The following is an 18,977-nucleotide window of genomic DNA, read 5'->3' on the forward strand; positions in this document are numbered from 1 at the left end:
ATTCTTCCATCCTAAGTGCAGGACTCTGCACTTTTCCTTGTTGAACCTCATCAGATTTTTTTTTGGCCCAATCCTCTAATTTGTCTAGGTCCCTCTGTATCTGATCCCTACCCTCCAGCGTATCTACCATGGCTCCCAGTTTAGTGTCATCTGCAAACTTGCTGAGAGTGCAGTCCACACCATCCTCCAGATCATTAATGAAGATATTAAACAAAACTGGCCCCAGGACCGACCCTTGGGGCACTCCGCTTGAAACTGGCTGCCAACTAGATGTGGAGCCATTGATCATTACCCGTTGAGCCCAACGATCTAGCCAGCTTTCTATCCACCTTACAGTCCATTCATCCAGCCCATACTTCTTTAACTTGGTGGCAAGAATACTGTGGGAGACCGTATCAAAAGCTTTGCTAAAGTCAAGGAATAACACGTCCACTGCTTTTCCCTCATCCACAGAGCCAGTTATCTCATCACAGAAGGCAATTAGGTAAGTCAGGCACGACTTCCCCTTGGTGAATCCATGCTGACAGTTCCTGATCACTTTCCTCTCCTCTAAGTGTTTCATAATTGATTCCTTGAGGACCTGCTCCATGATTTTTCCAGGGACTGAGGTGAGGCTGACTGGCCTGTAGTTCCCAGATCCTCCTTCTTCCCTTTTTTAAAGATGGGCACTACATTAGCCTTTTTCCAGTCATCCGGGACCTCCCCCGATCGCCATGAGTTTTCAAAGATGATGGCCAATGGCTCTGCAATCACATCCGCCAACTCCTTTAGCACCCTCGGATGCAGCGCATCCGGGCCCATGGATTTGTGCTCATCCAGTTTTTCTAAATAGTCCCGAATGACATCTTTCTCCACGGAGGGTTGGTCACCTCCTCCCCATTCTGTGCTGCCCAGTCCAGCAGTCTGGGAGCAGACCTTGTTTGTGAAGCCTCCCTCATTCAGTAAGGGGCCCACACTTTCCTTGACTTTCTTCTTGTTGCTAACATACCTGAAGAAACCGGTCTTGTTACTCTTAACATCTCTTGCTAGCTGCAATACCAAGTGCTATTTGGCCTTCCTGATTTCACTCTTGCAGGCCTGAGCGATATTTTTATACTCCTCCCTGGTCATTTGTCCAATCTTCTACTTCTTGTAAGCTTCTTTTTTGCGTTTAAGGTCAGCAAGGATTTCACTGTTAAGCCAAGCTGGTCGCCTGCCATATTTACTATTCTTTCTACACATCGGGATGGTTTGTTCCTGCAACCTCAATAAGGATTCTTTAAAATACAGCCAGCTCTCCTGGACCCCTTTTCCCTTCATGTTATTCTCCCAGGGGATCCTGCCCATCTGTTCCCTGAGGGAGTCAAAGTCTGCTTTTCTAAAGTCCAGGGTCCGTATTCTGCTGCTCTCCTTTCTTCCTTGTGTCAGGATCCTGAACTCGACCATCTCATGGTCACTGCCTTCCAGGTTCCCATCCACTTTCACTTCCCCTATTAATTCTTCCCTGTTTGTGAGCAGCAGGTCAAGAAAAGCTCTGCCCCTAGTTGGTTCCTCCAGCACTTGCACCAGGAAATTGTCCCCTACATTTTCCAAAAACTTCCTGGATTGTCTGTGCACCGCTGTATTGCTGTCCCAGCAGATATCAGGGTGGTTAAAGTCTCCCACGGGAATCAGGGCCTGCGATCTAGCAACTTGTTAGTTGCCAGAAGAAAGCCTCGTCCACCTCATCCCCCTGGTCTGGTGGTCTATAGCAGACTCCAACCATGACATCACCCTTATTGCGCACACTTCTCAACTTAATCCAGAGACTCTCAGGTTTTTCTGCAGTTTCATACTTGAGCTCTGAGCAGTCATACTCCTCTCTTACATACAACGCAACTCCCCCACCTTTTCTGCCCTGCCTTCCTTCCTGAACAGTTTATATCCATCCATGACAGTACTCCAGTCATGTGAGTTATCCCACCGAGTCTCTGTTATTCCAATCGTATCATAGTTCCCTGATTGTGCCAGGACTTCCAGTTCTCCCTGCTTGTTTCCCAGGCTTCTTGCATTTGTGTATAGGCACTTAAGATAACTCATCAATTGTCCTGCTTTCTCAGTATTAGACAGGAGTCCTCCCCTCTTGCATTCTCCTGCTCGTGCCTCCTCCCAGGATCCCATTTCCCCACTTACCTCAGGGCTTTGGTCTCCTTCCCCTGGTGAACCTAGTTTAAAGCCCTCCTCACTAGGTTAGCCAGCCTGCTGGCGAAGATGCTCTTCCCTCTCTTCGTTAGGTGGAGCCCGTCTCTGCCTAGCACTCCTCCTTCTTGGAACACCATTCCATGGTCCAAGAATCCAAAGCCTTCTCTCCGACACCACCCGCGTAGCCATTCGTTGACTTCCACGATTCGACGGTCTCTACTCAGGCCTTTTCCTTCCACAGGGAGGATGGACAAGAACACCTGTACTGCAGGGAGGGTAGCAGGAGAGGACTCAGTAGGGGATGCTGTGCTGCAGGTAGTGGGGCGGGGGGTCAGTAGGGGGCGCTGTGCTGCAGGGGGGGTAGCAGGAGGGGATGCTTTGCTGTAGGGAGCGGGGCGGGGGTCAGTAGGGGGCGCTGTGCTGCAGGGAGGATAGCAGGAGGGGACTCAGTAGGGGGCGCTGTGCTGCAGGGAGCGGGGCAGGGGTCAGTAGGGGGCGCTGTGCTGCAGGGAGGGTAGCAGGAGGGGACTCAGTAGGGGATGCTGTGCTGCAGGGAGCGGGGCGGGGGGTCAATAGGGGTTGTGCTGTGCTCCTGGGAGCGGGGCGGGGGTTAGTAGGGGGTGCTGTGCTGCAGGGAGCGGGGCAGGGGTCAGTAGGGGTTGTGCTGTAGGGAGGGTGGCAGGAGGTACTCGGCAGGAGGGACTCAGCAGGGGGCGCCATACTGCAGGCAGTGGGGTGGCAGCTCAATGGGGGGCCGTGCTGTGGGGAGCACTGTGGGGGCTCCGTGGAGGTGCTCATTCCACACCTCCTCTCATGGATGCTCACAGCCCTGGCTCCTCACGGCAGCGCCCCCCTCCCCCCGGCTGGGTGCTGGGTATGGCCCCATATGGCGCGCTCCCTGCAGTCAGACAGAGAAGTTCCCCAAACAGAGGTGGTTGTGCGATACAGTGTCCAGGCCGCGGGATCCTCTGAGCTGTGACGGACCACGGTCCGCCTGCCATTCACTCAACTGTGGCCAGTTTGGCGGGAACCGGCTGTGCCAGCGATGGACATGTGGGGACTGCCATACCCACTGTGTGAAAGGGCAGTGTGCTGGGGTCCCCACCCCCACAGCGACACCAGGCAGGGATCCTGGAAGTGGGGGAGGTGGGTGACGTGGGGAGCGCAGGCTGGGAGGGGAGAGGGATCGGGGGATCCCGGCAGCGGGGGAGGCTGGGGTGGAACGGGTGGATCCTGGCAGTGTGGGAGGCAGGTGGCGTGGGGAGTGCAGGCTGGGGAGGAGGGGATGGGGGAACCTGGCAGCGTGGGAGGCGGGCAGCGTGGGAAGTGCAGGCTGAGCGGAGGGTTAAGGGGGATTCTGGAAGTAGGGGAGGTGGGTGGTGTGGGGAGCGCAGGCTGGGGGGGAGGGGAATGGAAGGATCCTGGCAGCGTGGGAGGTGGGCAGCGTGGGAAGTGCAGGCTGGGGGGAGGGAGGGGAGAGGGATCCTGGAAACAGGGGAGGAGGGGAGGCATGGGGAGTGCAGCCGGGTGTGATCAGAGAAGGATCCTGGCAGAGGTAGATGCCCGAGGAGCACAGGAAGGGGGGAAAGGGGACTCAGGGAGAGGTCCTGGCAGTGGAGCTGCTATGACAGTGCCTGCACTGCCTCCACTGGCGTCAGAGGTGGGATGAGGAAGCTATGCCTGCGGTGGCCCTGACCTGACCCAGCCTGTGTGAAAAGAGTCACAAATATTGACACTAATGCAGGAGTGCTGGGCCAAGGGGTGGGGCCACATGGGGGGGTAGGGAAAGGATGAGGATTCAGGGGGGCAGCGGGAATGGGGGGCTGGGAGCCAGGACTCCTAGCTTTTATCCCTGGATCTGGGAGGGGAATGGGGTCCGGTGGGTTAGAGCAGGGGGAGCTAGGAGTCAGGACTCCTGGGTTATATCCCTGGCTTTGGGAAGTGAGGGGGGTTAAGTAGCTGGAAGTCAAGCAGTGGCCCCGTTAATCGTGGGTGAATGGAGAGGAAAGAAATTGGTGAAACATTTTCTCCCAGGAGAGGCATCCGACCCACATCCCCCGTCTCTGCCATGTCCACCCCTCACAGATGCTGCAGGGGCCCATTACCTCAGAATCCTGTCTCTGGTGGTTTTAGGATTAGGGTTTGGCACAAGAAGGTAAAGAAACCCGCTAGTGGCATTTGGTGGTGGTGGTGGGGCATTTCTCTTTAACCCGAGGCATTGTGGGGTTCTATCCCATAATACTTTGATGATCCTTCCTCAACTGCAGCAACTGCATAAGAACTCTGCCCTTTTTGCAAGCCTTGCTGAGTCCTTGATCCCAAGGGCACCATGTGGCGAGGAGTTCCACAGGCCTCTGTTGCATTGTCCCATCCCCTCGTTCTTTGAATGACAGGGTAAAGGGACCTGACTCTGCCTTCTCTCCCAGTCTAGAGATTGTAACCCTCTGACACAGCCCCTCCTATCTGTCATCTCTCTACACCTCATTCTCCAGCTCCCTTTGCCCCGAGCTGACTCTGTGTAGAATTGCCCTCCTCCAGGAAGCTGTGATGAAACCCGACCCATTTGCCTCACCCATGGGTGTCACCACCCGCCTGGGGGAATCCCTTGCCATATAAGCCCCTCAGGCTCCGCTGCTGAGCTAGCCAGGTGCTCCCAGCAGGTGAGTGCAAATTCTTTCCTTTCTCTCTTGCCCCAGCCACTCACTCTGCACAGGGGTGGGGTAGGGGAACCGGAGGGGACATTTTGGGGGCAGGAGATTTAATGCTGCTTGGATTCAAATTCAGTGGGCATCAGACAGATAGATAGACAGATAGAGGGTGTGTATGGGGATAAGGGGGGGGGAATGTTTGTATATAGGGATAGATAGAAGGTGTATATATAGCTAGAAAGCTGATGGGCTCACATGGGGATGGATGAGCGGCTAGCTAGTCAGATGATGGGTATGTATGGACAGACAGATGTGCATTGAGGCATGGCGAGAGAGACAAGAGGGGAGCAGATACTCAGATAATGGAGGGGGACAGAGGAGAGCATGGGTAGATGGGGAAGGAATAGAGAAGGGGGTTGCTCTGGAGCAGGACCAGAGAGATAAATGACAGACAGGGATGCTTCCGTGGGTGCTGTTTTGGGGTGGGGAGCATCCTGCAGGGCCCATATAAGGCCTCACCTCCCTCTAGACCCAGGGGAACAGATCAGACCAATGGGCCCATCTACCCTGGTATTCCGTTGCCAACAGCGACTAGTCCCAGCTGCATTAGAGTAGGTGCAGGACACCACCTGATAGCCAATGAAGGAATGATGTGCTACAGGGGAAACTGCTGATTGACCTCATGCCAGGAGGGATGGGTCTCAGGGAGATCACATGCCTGGGGGTCTCCAGCTCCTCCTACCATGTCCATTACCACTTTGCGAAGGCGATCTAGGGGTGGATGGTCCTATTTTAACCCATTGTGGTTGGGACAGTATTGGGGTGTGGGCAGGGCCGGCTCCAGGCACCAGCTTACCAAGCAAGTGCTTGGGGTGGCCGCTCCGGAGAGGGGCGGCACGTCCAGCTGTTTGGTGGCAATTCGGCGGACGGTCCCTCACTCCTGCTTGGAGCGAAGGACCTCCTGCCGAATTGCTGCAGCAGATCGCAATTGCAGCTTTTTTTGTTTTTGTTTGGCTGCTTGGGGCGGCCAAAACCCTGGAGCCGGCCCTGTGTGGGAGAGATTGAGGGAGGGTGAGATTCATCTGCATTAACCTGTAACAGACAGGAGACCCTCCGAAAGCTGGGAATAGAACCCAGAAGTACTGGCTCCCAGCCCCCCCTCTAACCCACTAAACCCCACTCCTCTCCCAGAGTTGGGAATAGATCCCCTAGACCCCTCTCCCCTCCCAGAGCTGGGGTAGAACCCAGGAATCCTGGCTCCCTGTTGCCTTGGGAATCCCAATTCCCCATCAGTACTGCCTCCCCCCATCCCCATACTCAGTGGGTCCCCTGGTCTGCCCACCTCCGCTCTCCCCAGGCTCCCCAATTCCTGGGGCAAAGGTGACCCCAAGCCCCCCACTCCGTCTCCCCTGATTAACTCCCTTGTGTTTCAGCCATGGCGACAAGGAGGATGCTGCTGCTCTGGGCCGGGCTGGCGCTGCTGGCGGGTGAGTGGGGATCCAACCCAGGGCCAGGGGAGCTCAGGGTGAGGGAGGGTCCTGGGGGCGGAGCAGGGCATGGGGTTACTAGAGCTGGGAGTGGGGCAGTAAAGAGCATCCAGGGGCTGGGACCTAGGCAAGGGGGGAACCACAGGGCAGGGAGGGACGGAAAATTCTCCAATCACCCTGGGTAAATCGGAAGTGGCTCCACTGGGGTCAGTGGGGTTGATCCCTTTCACACACACCGGTGTAAATCAGGAGTGACTTCACTGGGGTAAATGAGGCTGATTCACCTCTTGCTCACCCCAGTATAAATCTGGAGTAACCCCACTGGAGTCGATGGGTCAGATTTTTTCTCTCTATGTAAACTCAAGCTCACTGCTGGGCCAGCCCCCTGAGCCAACCTCCCCGGTGCCCAGCATAGCTGGGGTCCTAGGGGTGCTGCTCCAGAGGGGCACAGTTCACACAGCCTTGGGGCTGCTGTAACATTTGCAAACTGCTCCAGGGGGTGGGTGGCTGGGACCACGCCCCCTTGCCTTAGCCACACCCCCATGTTGAGGAAGGGGTGTGGCATAACTTCAGCTACTGCCACACTCTACTGGGGCATCACCCCTCTGCCCACCCTGGCTGGGGCCATGCCCCAGGTGTGCAAAGTTCAAGTGGCTTTAGTTTGCACACTCAGAGGGCGCATCACACTCACTTTTCACATGCAATAGGGGGAGGGGGAGCTGCACAGAGCTCATCAGTGTGTGTGTGTGTGCTCGTGCACATGTGAGCACGTATGCTATCATAGATATGTATGTCAGTGTGCGTAGGTCTCCGTGTTTGTGTGTGTCAGCATGTGTCTGTGTGTGTTTGTGTATGTCAGTGTGTCTGTGTGTGTCAATGTGTGTGTACATCTGCATGTTTGTGTGTGTATGTGTGTCAGTGTGTGAGTCAGCATGTGTCTCTGTGTGTCAGTGTGACTGGATTTTTATGCATGGCAGTGTGTGTGTGTGTGTGTGTATGTCAGCATCTCTGTGCATATGTCAGTGTATGTTTCTCTGGGTGCATCAGTGTGTGTGTGTGTACGTTAGTGTGTGCACATCAGCATGTGTGTACGTGTGTTAGCATATGTCTGTGTGTCTGTGTTTGTGTGTGTCAGCGTGTGTGCATGTCAGTGTGCATGGGTGGTTTAGCTCTTCCCCTCTGCCCTGCCCCTCCTGCAGCCTGGTTGCCTCCAAGCTGGGGAAGGGGCTGCGAATACAGCTGAGGATGGGCACAGAGCAAGGGTCTGCTGGCCACGCCCCACTTCAATTTGACCACACCCCCTTTCCTCTTTGGCCACCCCTTTCCTCTCAGAACTCACCCCTTTGCCTGCTGGTCACCCTTCTTCTGCTGACCATGCCCCTTTCCCCTCTGACCACACCCTTTCCCCTGGTCACTCTTGAATTTCTTGTGACCACACCCCTTTCCCTCTGACCACACCCCTTCCCTCTGACCACGCCCATTTCCCCTTTTTGCCACGCTCTTTCTTCCTCTGGCCATGCCTTTCCCACCTGGACACACCTGCCATTCGACCATGCCTGTTCCCCTCTGGCCATGCCTTTTCCCCGACACTCAGCCTCACTTGCCCACAGCGGTGCTAGTGGCAGGGAGGGGCATGGGGGTCCCGCCCCAGACCTGGTTACTCCAGATTTAGGGGTGTTTCCTCCCAAGGTTAAGCTGGGCTTTGAGGCTCGCAAGAGTGGCGAAGGGCCTGGGAGCCAGGTCTCCTGGGTTCCATCCCCAGCTCAGGGAGATGTTTTAGTGGTTAGAGCCAGGAGTATCTGTGTAAGCAGGGGAATGATCCCGCTATTGTGGGGAACTTTCCTGGCTTATACACTACCCTGGTGAAATGGGCTACTGAAAGGATCTGAGTCCTCGCTCCCTCTCCCTTTACCCAGAGGCCTGCCTGACCTCAGGGGCTCCCCTTCCATCACAACCAGCGTCTCTGGGATGTCAGGGAAGTTTGGTCTGTTCCTCACACATCCCAGGCCCCTGCCCAGGCCCTGGCTGCGCTGCAGGGATGCTGCGGGTCAGACACTTGCTCTGGCGGTGGTCCCACGCTCTCAGGCTCTAGGTGGCAGGACCCTTCTTCCCAGCATCACCCCCGCACTGTCAGGGTGACAATCCCCCTCCGAGTCTGGCCTGCAAGGCCTCTTGGTTGGGGGCATCTCCCTGCGCTGGGCCCACTGCCCAGGGTCCCCCTCACTCTCCCCAGCTGCTCACCGCACCCGGCTCCGGACTGCTCCAGCCCCAGCTCAGCCCCAACTTCACTCTGCTTCAGCACGGCTGCTGCTGCTCTGCCTTCAGCTCCCTGGGCTGTTTCTCTGGCCCCTCTGGCTCTGGTTGCTACAGCTCTGCCCATCCCAGCGCAGGTCTGCTCCCCGGGACGCTTCTGTGGCCCTACTCCCAGCTCTGACCTGCTTCCTGGGCTGCTTCTCTGGCTGGTGTGGCTCAGCTCCATTCGGGCCCCTGCTCTCTCCTTAGCTCGGCCCCACCCTGTCTGACCCAGGCAATTCCAGCTCATGCGGAGGACGGGACCCCCCCAGCCTCCTGACTACCTTATTAGTCTGGCTGCCCTGTCAATCTCAGGGTCCTGATTTCCCATTGACCCTTCCCCTTTATTTTAGTACTGGGAGCTAGCCAACCAAACCCACCCCACTGAGTTTTAGTAAGGGGACAACAGTAGGGTTACCATACGTCCGGATTTTCCCGGACATGTCCGGCTTTTTGGGCTCCAAATCCCCATCCGGGGGCCAGCGGTCGGCCGGGCCAGGGGCTCGGGGGCTCGGGGCCGGCCGGGCCGGGGACTTGGAATCCGGCAGTCGGCCGGGCCGGGGGCTCGGGGGCCGGCGGGGCCGGGCCGGGGGCTCGGAAGCCGGCAGTCGGCCGGGCCGGGGGCTCGGGGGCCGGCGGTCGGCGGGGCCGGGCCGGGGGCTCGGGAGCCGGCGGTCGGCGGGGCCGGGCCGGGGTTTCGGGGGCTGGCGGTCGGCCGGGCCGGGGGCTCAGGGCCGGCTGGGCCGGGCTGGGGGCTCGGAAGCTGGCAGTCGGCTGGGCCGGGCTGGGGGCTCGGGAGCCGGGCCGGCGGTCGTCGGGGCTCGGCCGGGGGTGCTCGGCCAGGGGCCCGGGGGCCGGCGGTGCTGGGCGGGCCGGGGGTGCTTGGCCGGGGGCCGGCAGTGCTGGGCGGGCTGACCCAGGCTGGAGACGCTGGGGGGGGCCAGACTGGGCCGCGTCTCCTCCCCCCACACCCTCCTTACCTGCTTCAGGCTTCCCGCGAATCAAATATTTGCGGGAAGCAGGGGAGGGGGCAGAGTTGGGGCGGGGACTTTGGGGAAGGGGCGGAGTTGGGGGGGGCCGGGGCTGGGGGCGGGGCCGGGGCCCCATGGAGTGTCCTCCTTTTGGAGGCTTAAAATATGGTAACCCTAGACAACAGGCCCCCTTACATTTGGAATCTGAAATCTGGTTTCCCAGCTCACTGGGGGTAAATCCACTGGCTTTAGAGATGAGCTGGCCCCAGATGGTAACAGCAGCACCTGGACTCAGCTCTCGCACACCCAACTGTAACTTCCTTGGGGTTACTCCTCATCACACTACACTGAGTGAGAGGTGAATTGGCCTCACTGAGGGGCCAGCAGAGCTGTGTGTGGGGTTGCCCATGGCTGGGGTCTACAGGTCAGGCCTGAGGGGCACTGGCAGAGCAGTGTATGGGTTATGGAGAGCTTTAGCCATTGCTGTTAGCTCTTTTCCATCACTAAGACACATAAAAGCCGCTGCAAGACCCACTAGAGCTGCCGACTTGGTGACCCCTCTCTGTCCTTCTCCCCTCAGGCCCCGGCACGGCTGCCCCCACGGGCCGGGAGTTCATCACGGCTTTCATGGAGAATTACCAGATCAGCTACTCCCAGGCTGACTTCCAGCTCTTTGTCTCTGGCTACTCGCCCTCCACCACCGTCACCGTTGAGGTGCGTAAGTCCCAGTTCCGCCACACCTTCCAGCTTGGCCAGGGCCAGACGGTCTCAGTGAAGATCCCGGCCAGCGCTGAGATGTCCGGCACCACCAAGTTCTGCAGCACCGTCCTGGTGCAGGCGGACAAGGATGTCTCAGTGATGTCGCTCAATGCCAAGGAGCTGACGGTTGACACTGGTGTGGTGTACCCGGTCCAGAGCCTGGGCGTAGAGTACTACATCCTCACGCCAGCTGGAGATGTCTCTGGGACCTACAAAGAGTTCTCTGTCATGGCATGGCGGGAGCCCACCACCGTGGAAATCCACCTGAAGGGCAGTGTGAGGTTCCAAGAGCAGGTCTACCGGGCTGGCAGCAAGATCACCATCTCCCTTGCACCCTACGAGGCTGTCCAATTCCAGAGCAGCCAGGACCTGTCTGGCACCCGGGTGGTGTCCCTGAAGCCGGTGGCAGTGCAGAGCGGGCACAGCTGTGCCCAGAAGAACACCAAGTGCAACCATGTGGCCGAGCAGCTGTTGCCCGTCTCCAAGTGGGGTACGGCTTTCTTCGTGCCACCGATGCCCTTCCAGGCCAGCTACGACCTGGTATACGTGGTCGCCTCCCAAGCCACGCAGCTCACCTACCTCTCTGGCGGGGCCCAGGGGAGACAGGGTCTGGTGTCTGGGCAGGTCCTGCAGTTGGAGGTGAGTCTGGCCAAACCACTGTACATCTCCGCCAGTGCCGGCATTCAAGTCTTCTTCTTCTGCACCGGCGGGACCCAGGACATCATGCGTTACGACCCCTTCTTGGTCAGCATCCCGGATGTCTCCAGCTACTGTGCCTCCTACTCCATTGCTGGCCAGCAGGGCTTCCAAAACTATGCCATCATTGTGGCCAAGACTGCATCGGTCGCCGGCATCACCATGGATCAGCGACTCCTGAGCGGGGTGCGCTGGAAATTGATTCCTGGCACGGAGTATTCCTGGGGAGAGTTCAACCTGGGCAGCAGGGCCAGTGCCCGCTCGGTGGAGCATCCCAGTGCCACCTTTGGGCTGCTGAGCGTCGGCATCGCTCAGCAGAACGGCTATGGCGTGGCCGCCCTTTGCCAGAGTGGTGAGTATCTGAGGGAAAAGGGGGCTATGGGGGTGTATCTGGGTGCTTGTCCTGTTGTAATTGTGAAATCTTAGGGTGGTGAGCAGTGTGAATAGCCTCTACGGGGGACCCCATGAATGGATGGGCGTGGGGGTGTCTCTAGGGCAGGGGTGCTTGCACAGGGAGCCTGGCATGATCCTGCTATGGTCACCCCAACGAACATTCACAGCAAAATCCATCCATCCATCCATCTCCAATCAATCCCACCAACCATTCTTTCCTTCCACCCATCCCTCCATACTTCACCATGTTATAATGCCCACTGGACCCTAAGGGTTGACCTGGTGGCCAGTTTGCTTCCTGTTATAATGTCCTGTCTATCTCTCTGCTCGCCCTTTCCTTCCCATCCTGTCCCCAGAATCCCCGGTGCCCTCCTGCAGCTCCGTGCAGTGCCGGAAGAAGGAGACCTGCCAGATGACCAATGGCAGACCCGGGTGTGTGGCCACCTCTGTGGCAACTTGCTGGGCGCTTGGTGATCCCCACTATCGCACCTTCGATGGGCGCAACTATGACTTCATGGGCACCTGCACCTACACTCTGGCCAAGACCTTCAGCTCAGATTCAGCTCTCCCAGCTTTCCACGTCACGGCTAAGAACGAGAACCGGGGCAACCAGAGAGTTGCCTACGTGGGCTTTGTGACCGTGCAGGTCTACGGCTACACCATCTCTGTGGTTAGAAATGAATACGGGCTTGTGAGGGTAAGAGTGTACCCATCCCCTTTCTTAGCTATCCATCGAACTTTTCTTTGCTTTTCCCTGTTCATTTCTTTATTTTTCTTCCTTCATTTCTTTCTCCCTTCTTTTCTTTCTTAATTTTTCTTTTTTCTTCCTTCATGTTTCTTTCTCCTTTTTTTCTTTCTTCATTTTTTCTTTTCTTTTCTTTTCTTTTCTTTTCTAAAATAAAAAAGTAATTTCAGGTCAAAACAAAAATAAATTAGAAATTTTTCACAAATTGAAAAGTTGACTTTTTTGTTTTGGGTTAAACAAAAGTTTCATTTTGATTTCAACATATTACATTTTAAAAAATTAAAGGAACTTTTGAATTGAGAAGTTGTCTCGAATTGAAAGACCGAAACCTTTAGATTTTTTCCAGAAATTTTTTTTGAGGATTTTTCTTTTTCACTGAATTGTTTTGGTGTCACCAAATCTGCTTTTTTTTTGGGCTGAAAAACTATTTCAGTTGAAAATTTCCCCCGGCTCTATTGCCAAGCAGGGCTGGGGGTCCACCTATCAGGGTCCCACCTCTAGCAGCAGCAGATGTTTCAGGGGAAGGTGCAGGGAACCTGAGGGAGGTGGTGGCAGAGTTACCTGCCCTGGGAAATATCTCTTGTAAACACCAGGTGGCTCAAGGTGAAGTGGGTTCTCTTGACTTGGCCAGGGTGGGCTTTGGACTTGCCTGTTTTTTTAGGGAGAGGTTGCTGGGAATAGGACATAGGCTGAAAGGTTTGCCTGAACCATTGCTTGTGGTTGCCCTCCCAGGTGAATGCCCAGCACTCCCGCCTTCCTATCTCCCTGATGGAGGGGAAACTGAGGGTGTATCAGAGTGGGGGCTCTGTGGTCATCGAGACTGACTTCTCCCTGAGGGTCTCCTATGACTGGGGCAGCTCCCTGGTGGTGAAGATCTCCAGCAGCTTCTGGGAGAGTGTGCGTGGCCTGTGCGGCAACTACAACGGGGAACCTGGGGATGACTTTGCCACCCCCACGGGGGCACTGGCTGCCAGTCCCGTGGAGTTCGGGAAGAGCTGGAAGGTGGAGGACGGGGACAGGTTCTGCTGGGACGACTGCCATGGGGTGTGCAAGAGCTGCTCCCCAGAGCTGGTCGGCAGGTACAAAGCTGAGCCCTTCTGTGGCTGGATCACCAAAGGGGCGGGTGGCCCCTTCAGCCGATGCCACTCCGTGATCGACCCCAAAATCTACCTGGACAACTGCGTCTATGATCTGTGCATGAATGACGGCCTCAAGGAGATGCTGTGCTGGGCGCTGACGGCCTACGCTGATGCCTGCCGGAGAGAGGGGGTGGATATCTCTGAGTGGAGAAGTCTCACAGGCTGCAGTGAGTGGGGTTAACCCCTGGTTTGATCATGGCAGCTAGTGCCAAAGAAATTCAGAGCACTGGCTGCTCAGGGGATGGGGCATGGAGTCTTTCCCCTCCAGGGGGCAGTGGCTCCCATCTGGCCGCAGGGGGGAGACTGGCTGGCTCTGGGGGGGCTTGGAATGGGGCATGTGGCCTTTCCCCTATAGGGGGCGCCGTTGGGAGATGGGCTGTTTTAGGGAGGTGGGAACATGCTGGCCCGATTCTGGCGAGGAATTTGTGGCAGATCCTTGTTACACATTTGCCTGTAACAAGGGGCTGGAGAGAACGGATCCATTTACTAGCGCACCCGGTTTGGGGAGGAGACCTGGAAGCCGCGTCTGTCGCCCCTCAGAGCTGCAACAGTGGTTCTCAACCTATTTACCATGGTGGGCTGCATAACAATGTGTTATGTGGGCCATAGGTGCCAACTTCTAATGGCGCTGGTGGGTGCTTGATCCCCCTCTGCCCCCGGCCCCACCCCAACTCCACCCCTGCCGCCCCCCCTCCCGCCCCCATTCCAACCCCTTCCCCAAAGTCCCCGCTCCAACTCCGCCCCCTCCCTGCCTCTATTCTGACTCCTTTCCCAAATCCCCGCCCCAGGCCCCACCCCTTCCCCACCTCCTCCCCTGAGCATGCCACGTTCCTGCTCCTCCCCCTCCCTCCCGGAGTTTACTACAGCTGTTTGGTGGCGGCAAGCGCTGGGAGGCAGATGGAGGAGCAGGGACGTGGCATGCTCAGGGGAGGAGGCAGAGGAGGATGTGAGGTGAGGCTGGGCTGGGCTGGGCAGGGAGCTTGGCTGCCAGTGGGTGCAAAGCACCCACTAATTTTTCCCCACGGAGTTGGTGCCTATGATATGGGCTGCATCTAATACGACCTGTATGGCCCTGAGGGTGTCACATGGGCCGCAGCTGTGTGCTGATTGGGCTGCAGGTTGAGAACCACTGCGCGCCATGGTATCACAACGTTGCCCTTAATAAATAAGGCAACAACTCCCACCCCCTCCAGTGGTACTGACACCAGGATGTGCTTATGGGGCTCTGCTTCCAGGCAATGGGGGATGGGGGGATAAGCTTGGAAGATGGTTAATTTGTGGGGTAGAGGAGGCAGCAGGGAGGAGACTAGGGAGCAGACAGATATGGGAGGCAGGAGGGAAAGGAAAAGGGTCTGGGGGACAGGAATGTGGGGGGAATAATATGGGGGACAAGGAGAGTTTGGGGGGGACAGAGTGTGGTGGGGAGAAATGTGGGAGAGCAGATGAGTGGAAAGCTGGATGTTTGGGGTCCAGAAGGGTCTGAGGTTAGGGGGCAGGAAGGAAAAGATGGAGCAGAAAGGGGGGCAGCAGGGACACACACACAGATCAGTGTCCATACCCTCCAGCAGGGGGCAGTGTACACACACACACACAGCAGGACCCATCCCCTCCAACAGAGGGCAGTGTTCTCTCTCTCGCTCTCTCTCTCTCTCTTAACCTGAGACTGTTTTGCAATGCACCCTCCCACACCTCCCTCAGGACAGGGCTGTTTTCTCAGGACTCTGGCCTCTGCCGCGTTGCAGATAACTCCTAACAACAGTTGTTGTTGGTGGTGTGGAGCTGCAGGTTACAGAAGCTGGAAACAACCAACGCCCATCTGACACAGGATATTTATTTAATTTAACCTACAAAAGTTTTATGAGTTTTGACCAATCTCTCCATTTTTCAGTGGGCTGGCAGGGGGATTATTTTAAGTGTCATGCTTGGCCTCTGGTGCTTGAGCTAAAGGAGAGCTCCCTCAGTGGGCAGCAATAGTAGAGCTCTTATCCTGTCTCTGAGGCTGATGCAAGAAGCTGGTGGTTCAAGCTGCAGCATGTGTTGAATGCAGCAATATTCCCAGTGACCCATGTCCCATCCCTTTGACAGCTCTGCCCTGCCCGGAGAACAGCCGGTACCAGCTCTGTGGCTCCGCGTGTCCTGCCACCTGCAACGACCGAGCAGCCCCTAGCAACTGCTCCTTGCCCTGCGTGGAGACCTGCCAGTGCAACGAGGGCTTCGTGCTGGATGCTGGGAAATGCATCCCCAAGGCTGGCTGCGGGTGCGAGTTTGAGGGCCGCCTCTACGCCCCTGGAGAGCAATTCTGGGGGGACGGTGCCTGCATGAGACGCTGCATCTGCAACCCACAAAGCAGGCAGGCGAGCTGCCAGGTCGCGGGATGCAGGACTGGGGAGCAGTGCCGGGTGGAGAAAGGCATCCAGAACTGCTACCCTATCAGCTACGCCAGCTGTGCGACCAGCGGGTATTCCCACTACCGCAGCTTTGATGGGCAGAGGTTCGAGTTCCAGGGCACCTGCCAGTACCAACTTGCCGGGCTGAGCAAGAAGAGCCAGGAGCTGGTGGATTTCCGGGTCCTGGTGCAGAACGCCCGTCGGGGTGGCCGATCGGTGTCCTTCAGCAAAGTAGTGCAGGTCCATGTCTACGGAGTGGAGACCACCATCAGCTGGGCCTATCGAGGCAAGATCATGGTGAGTCTGTGAGCCTGGACTGGGGAGACACCAACCAGTCAAGGGCAAGGGCTGGCTCCCCAGCTGGTTTGATTCTACATCATCCTGAGTTTCTACACTTCCTGTCCTAAACTCTCTGTCCAGTAGTAGCCTCCACCCGGCCCTATCAGAGAAGTCCAAAGCACAGACGTCGACACAACCCCTTCCTGAGGCTGGGAAGTGCCCATTTCACAGCTGGGGAAACTGAGGCATTGACAGATTAAGGAACTGTCACACAATCACCCAGCAAGTCTGGACTAGAACCTATCATTACACCGCCACTGTAACCAGTAGACCCCACTCACCTCAAAGATGGGAACAGAACTCAAGAGTCCTAGCTCCCAGCACCCCCTGCTCTAACCCACTAGACTCCACTCCCCTCCCAGAGTCAGGGAGAGAACCCAAGAATCCTGGCTCCCAGCCCCCTCCGCTCTAACCACTAGACCCCACTGCCCTCCCAGAGCTGGGGAGAGAACCCAGAGCTCCCAATACTGTGCCTTAACCTAGAGACCATCTGTCCTCCTCAGTAACTTGTGGTCTGTGAATCAGCTGCCCTACCCCAGATGTGGCTGCATCTCAGAGCCGGGCGAGCCATCCCTATGTGGCATTATGTGTGGCTGTTCCCCAGTTGCCCCACCTTAGAGGCAACTGCATTTCTGCACTGGGGCTCAGTGAAAGCTGCACAGTCTTGTATCAAGGTGTCTGTTTATCCCTAGGTGAATGGTGTTTTGACCAATCTGCCATACCAAATAGGCACAGGGAAGATCTCCATGTACCAGAGAGGCTGGGATGCCGTGATCCAGACAGATTTTGGCCTCACTGTCACCTTTGACTGGCACAGCCGGGCCACCGTCACCGTGCCCAGCACCTACGCTGGTGCCCTGGGTGGTCTGTGCGGCAACTTCAATGGGGACAGGAGTGACGAGCCAGCTGGGAAGGACAGCGCGGGTGCCGGACGCAGCTGGAGGGTGGCCGAGCCCCTGGGCTGCGGCGAAGTCGACGTGGGGGCCTGTCCCGACCTGGAAGCCCTCGCCAATCGCCAGCGGGGCATCAACACCGAGTGTGGGATCATCCTGGAGAAAACTGGCCCCTTCAGGGAGTGCCACAACAAAATTGACCCCGAGGGCTTCTTCCTCGACTGCGTGTCCGACTACTGTGCATCCAAGGGGCAGTTGGCTGTGCTAGGGCAGGTGGTCGCCGGCTACGCCTCAGCCTGCCAGGCCGCTGGGCTGACTGTATATCCCTGGAGATACCACGTCTTCTGGAGTGAGTGTCCGCTGGGCAGGGTTCCTGAGCCGGGCTACCGCACAGGGCAGGCTGGCTGGCATGAGGTGCCCTCCTGGGCTCCAATGCATGACCCTATGCCTTGCTTTATCCCTGATGAGGTAGAATATTTATAAACCTAGATAAGTCCAACCAGATCCCAGCTGGGGTCAATCAGCTGTAGCCCCATTGGAGTCAATGGGGCTGGATCCCAGCTGGTGTGAATCTGCACCATTGCATTCAAACCAATTGTGTTACGCCGACAAACAGCAACTGAGGTTTTGCTCTGTTTTTATCCCCTGAGCTGGCTGAGAGAATGGGCCTTTCCTCTCTAGGGGGCGCTGTCTCCAATCCTGCCCCAGGGTGGGGAGCTGGCTGGCTCAGGGTGGGCAGGGAATGAGGCATGGGGCCTTTTCCCTCCAGGAGGTGCTGGCTCCCATCCAGCCCCAGGGCAGGGACTGGCTGGCTCGAGGGGTGGGGGTGGGGGGCAAGTAATGGGGCCTTTCTCTAGGTTTTAGTCAGGAGGAGAGGATGGAAGAGGATAAAGTAGGGGCCAGATCAGATGAGAAACATTCACATAAAAAAGAATCTGACACATTAGAAAAGGGCGGACAAATAAACGGTGACAAGTTTTAAAGTGCTTGTACACAAATGCTAGAAGTCTAAATAATAAGATGGGTGAACTAGAGTGCCTCGTGTTAAAGGAGGATATTGATATAATAGGCATCACAGAAACCTGGTGGAGTGAGGACAATCAATGGGAAACAATCATTACGGGGTACAAAATATATCAGAAGGACAGAACAGGTCAATGGGGGGGTCATGTGGCACTATATGTGAAAGAAAATGTAGAATCAAATGAAGTAAAAATCTTCAATGAATCCACATGTTCCATAGAATCTCTATGGATAGTATTTCCATGCTCTAATAAGAATATAACAGTAGGGATCTATTATCGACCACCTGACCAGGACAGTGATAGTGATGATGAAATGCTAAGGGAGATTAGAGAGGCTATCAAAATAAAGAACTCAGTAATAGTGGGGGATTTCAATTATCCCCATATTGACTGGGTACATGTCACCTCAGGATGAAATGCAGAGACAAAATTTCTCGATACTTTAAATGACTGCTTCTTGGAGCAGCTGGTACGGGAACCCACAAGGGGAGAGGCAATTCTTGATTTAGTCCTGAGTGGAGCGCAGGATCTGGTCCAAGAGGTAACTATAACAGGACCGCTTGGAAATAGTGACCATAATATAATAACATTTAACATTCCTGTGGCGGGAAGAACATCTCAACAGCCCAACACTGTGGCATTTAATTTCAGAAAGGGGAACTATGCAAAAATGAGGAGGTTAGTTAAATAGATATTAAAAGGTACAGTGACTAGAGTGAAATCCATGCAAGCTGCATGGACACTTTTCAAAGACATCATAAGAGAGGCCCAACTTAAATGTATACTCCAAATTAAAAAACACAGTAAAAGAACTAAAAAAGAGCCACCCTGGCTTAACAACCATGTAAAAGAAGCAGTGAGAGATAAAAAGGCATCTTTTAAAAAGTGGAAGTCAAATCCTAGAGAGGTAAATAGAAAGGACAATAAACACTACCAAATTAAGTGTAAAAATGTAATAAGAAAAGCCAAAAAGGAGTTTGAAGAACAGCTAGCCAAAAACTCAAAAGGTAATAACAAAATGTTTTTTAAGTACATCAGAAGCA

The 18,977-nt window shown here is 55.9% G+C and overlaps 1 protein-coding gene across 1 annotated transcript in view; it reads left to right on the forward strand.

Annotated features, from left to right (window-relative positions):
* The first annotated feature begins 5,063 nt into the window (after positions 1–5,063).
* The window catches only part of LOC128827335 (IgGFc-binding protein-like), a 39,706-nt gene continuing 25,792 nt past the window's right edge, over positions 5,064–18,977 (forward strand). Inside the window, exons 1-7 of the mRNA XM_054011194.1 lie at positions 5,064–5,100; positions 6,242–6,295; positions 10,139–11,365; positions 11,763–12,103; positions 12,884–13,457; positions 15,376–15,974; positions 16,709–17,258. Of these exons, the coding sequence (XP_053867169.1) occupies positions 5,064–5,100; positions 6,242–6,295; positions 10,139–11,365; positions 11,763–12,103; positions 12,884–13,457; positions 15,376–15,974; positions 16,709–17,258 (3,382 nt within the window). The remainder of the gene's footprint in view (positions 5,101–6,241; positions 6,296–10,138; positions 11,366–11,762; positions 12,104–12,883; positions 13,458–15,375; positions 15,975–16,708; positions 17,259–18,977) is intronic.

This window comes from Malaclemys terrapin, chromosome 21 (genome assembly GCF_027887155.1).
Source record: "Malaclemys terrapin pileata isolate rMalTer1 chromosome 21, rMalTer1.hap1, whole genome shotgun sequence".
Lineage (NCBI taxonomy): Eukaryota > Metazoa > Chordata > Testudines > Emydidae > Malaclemys > Malaclemys terrapin.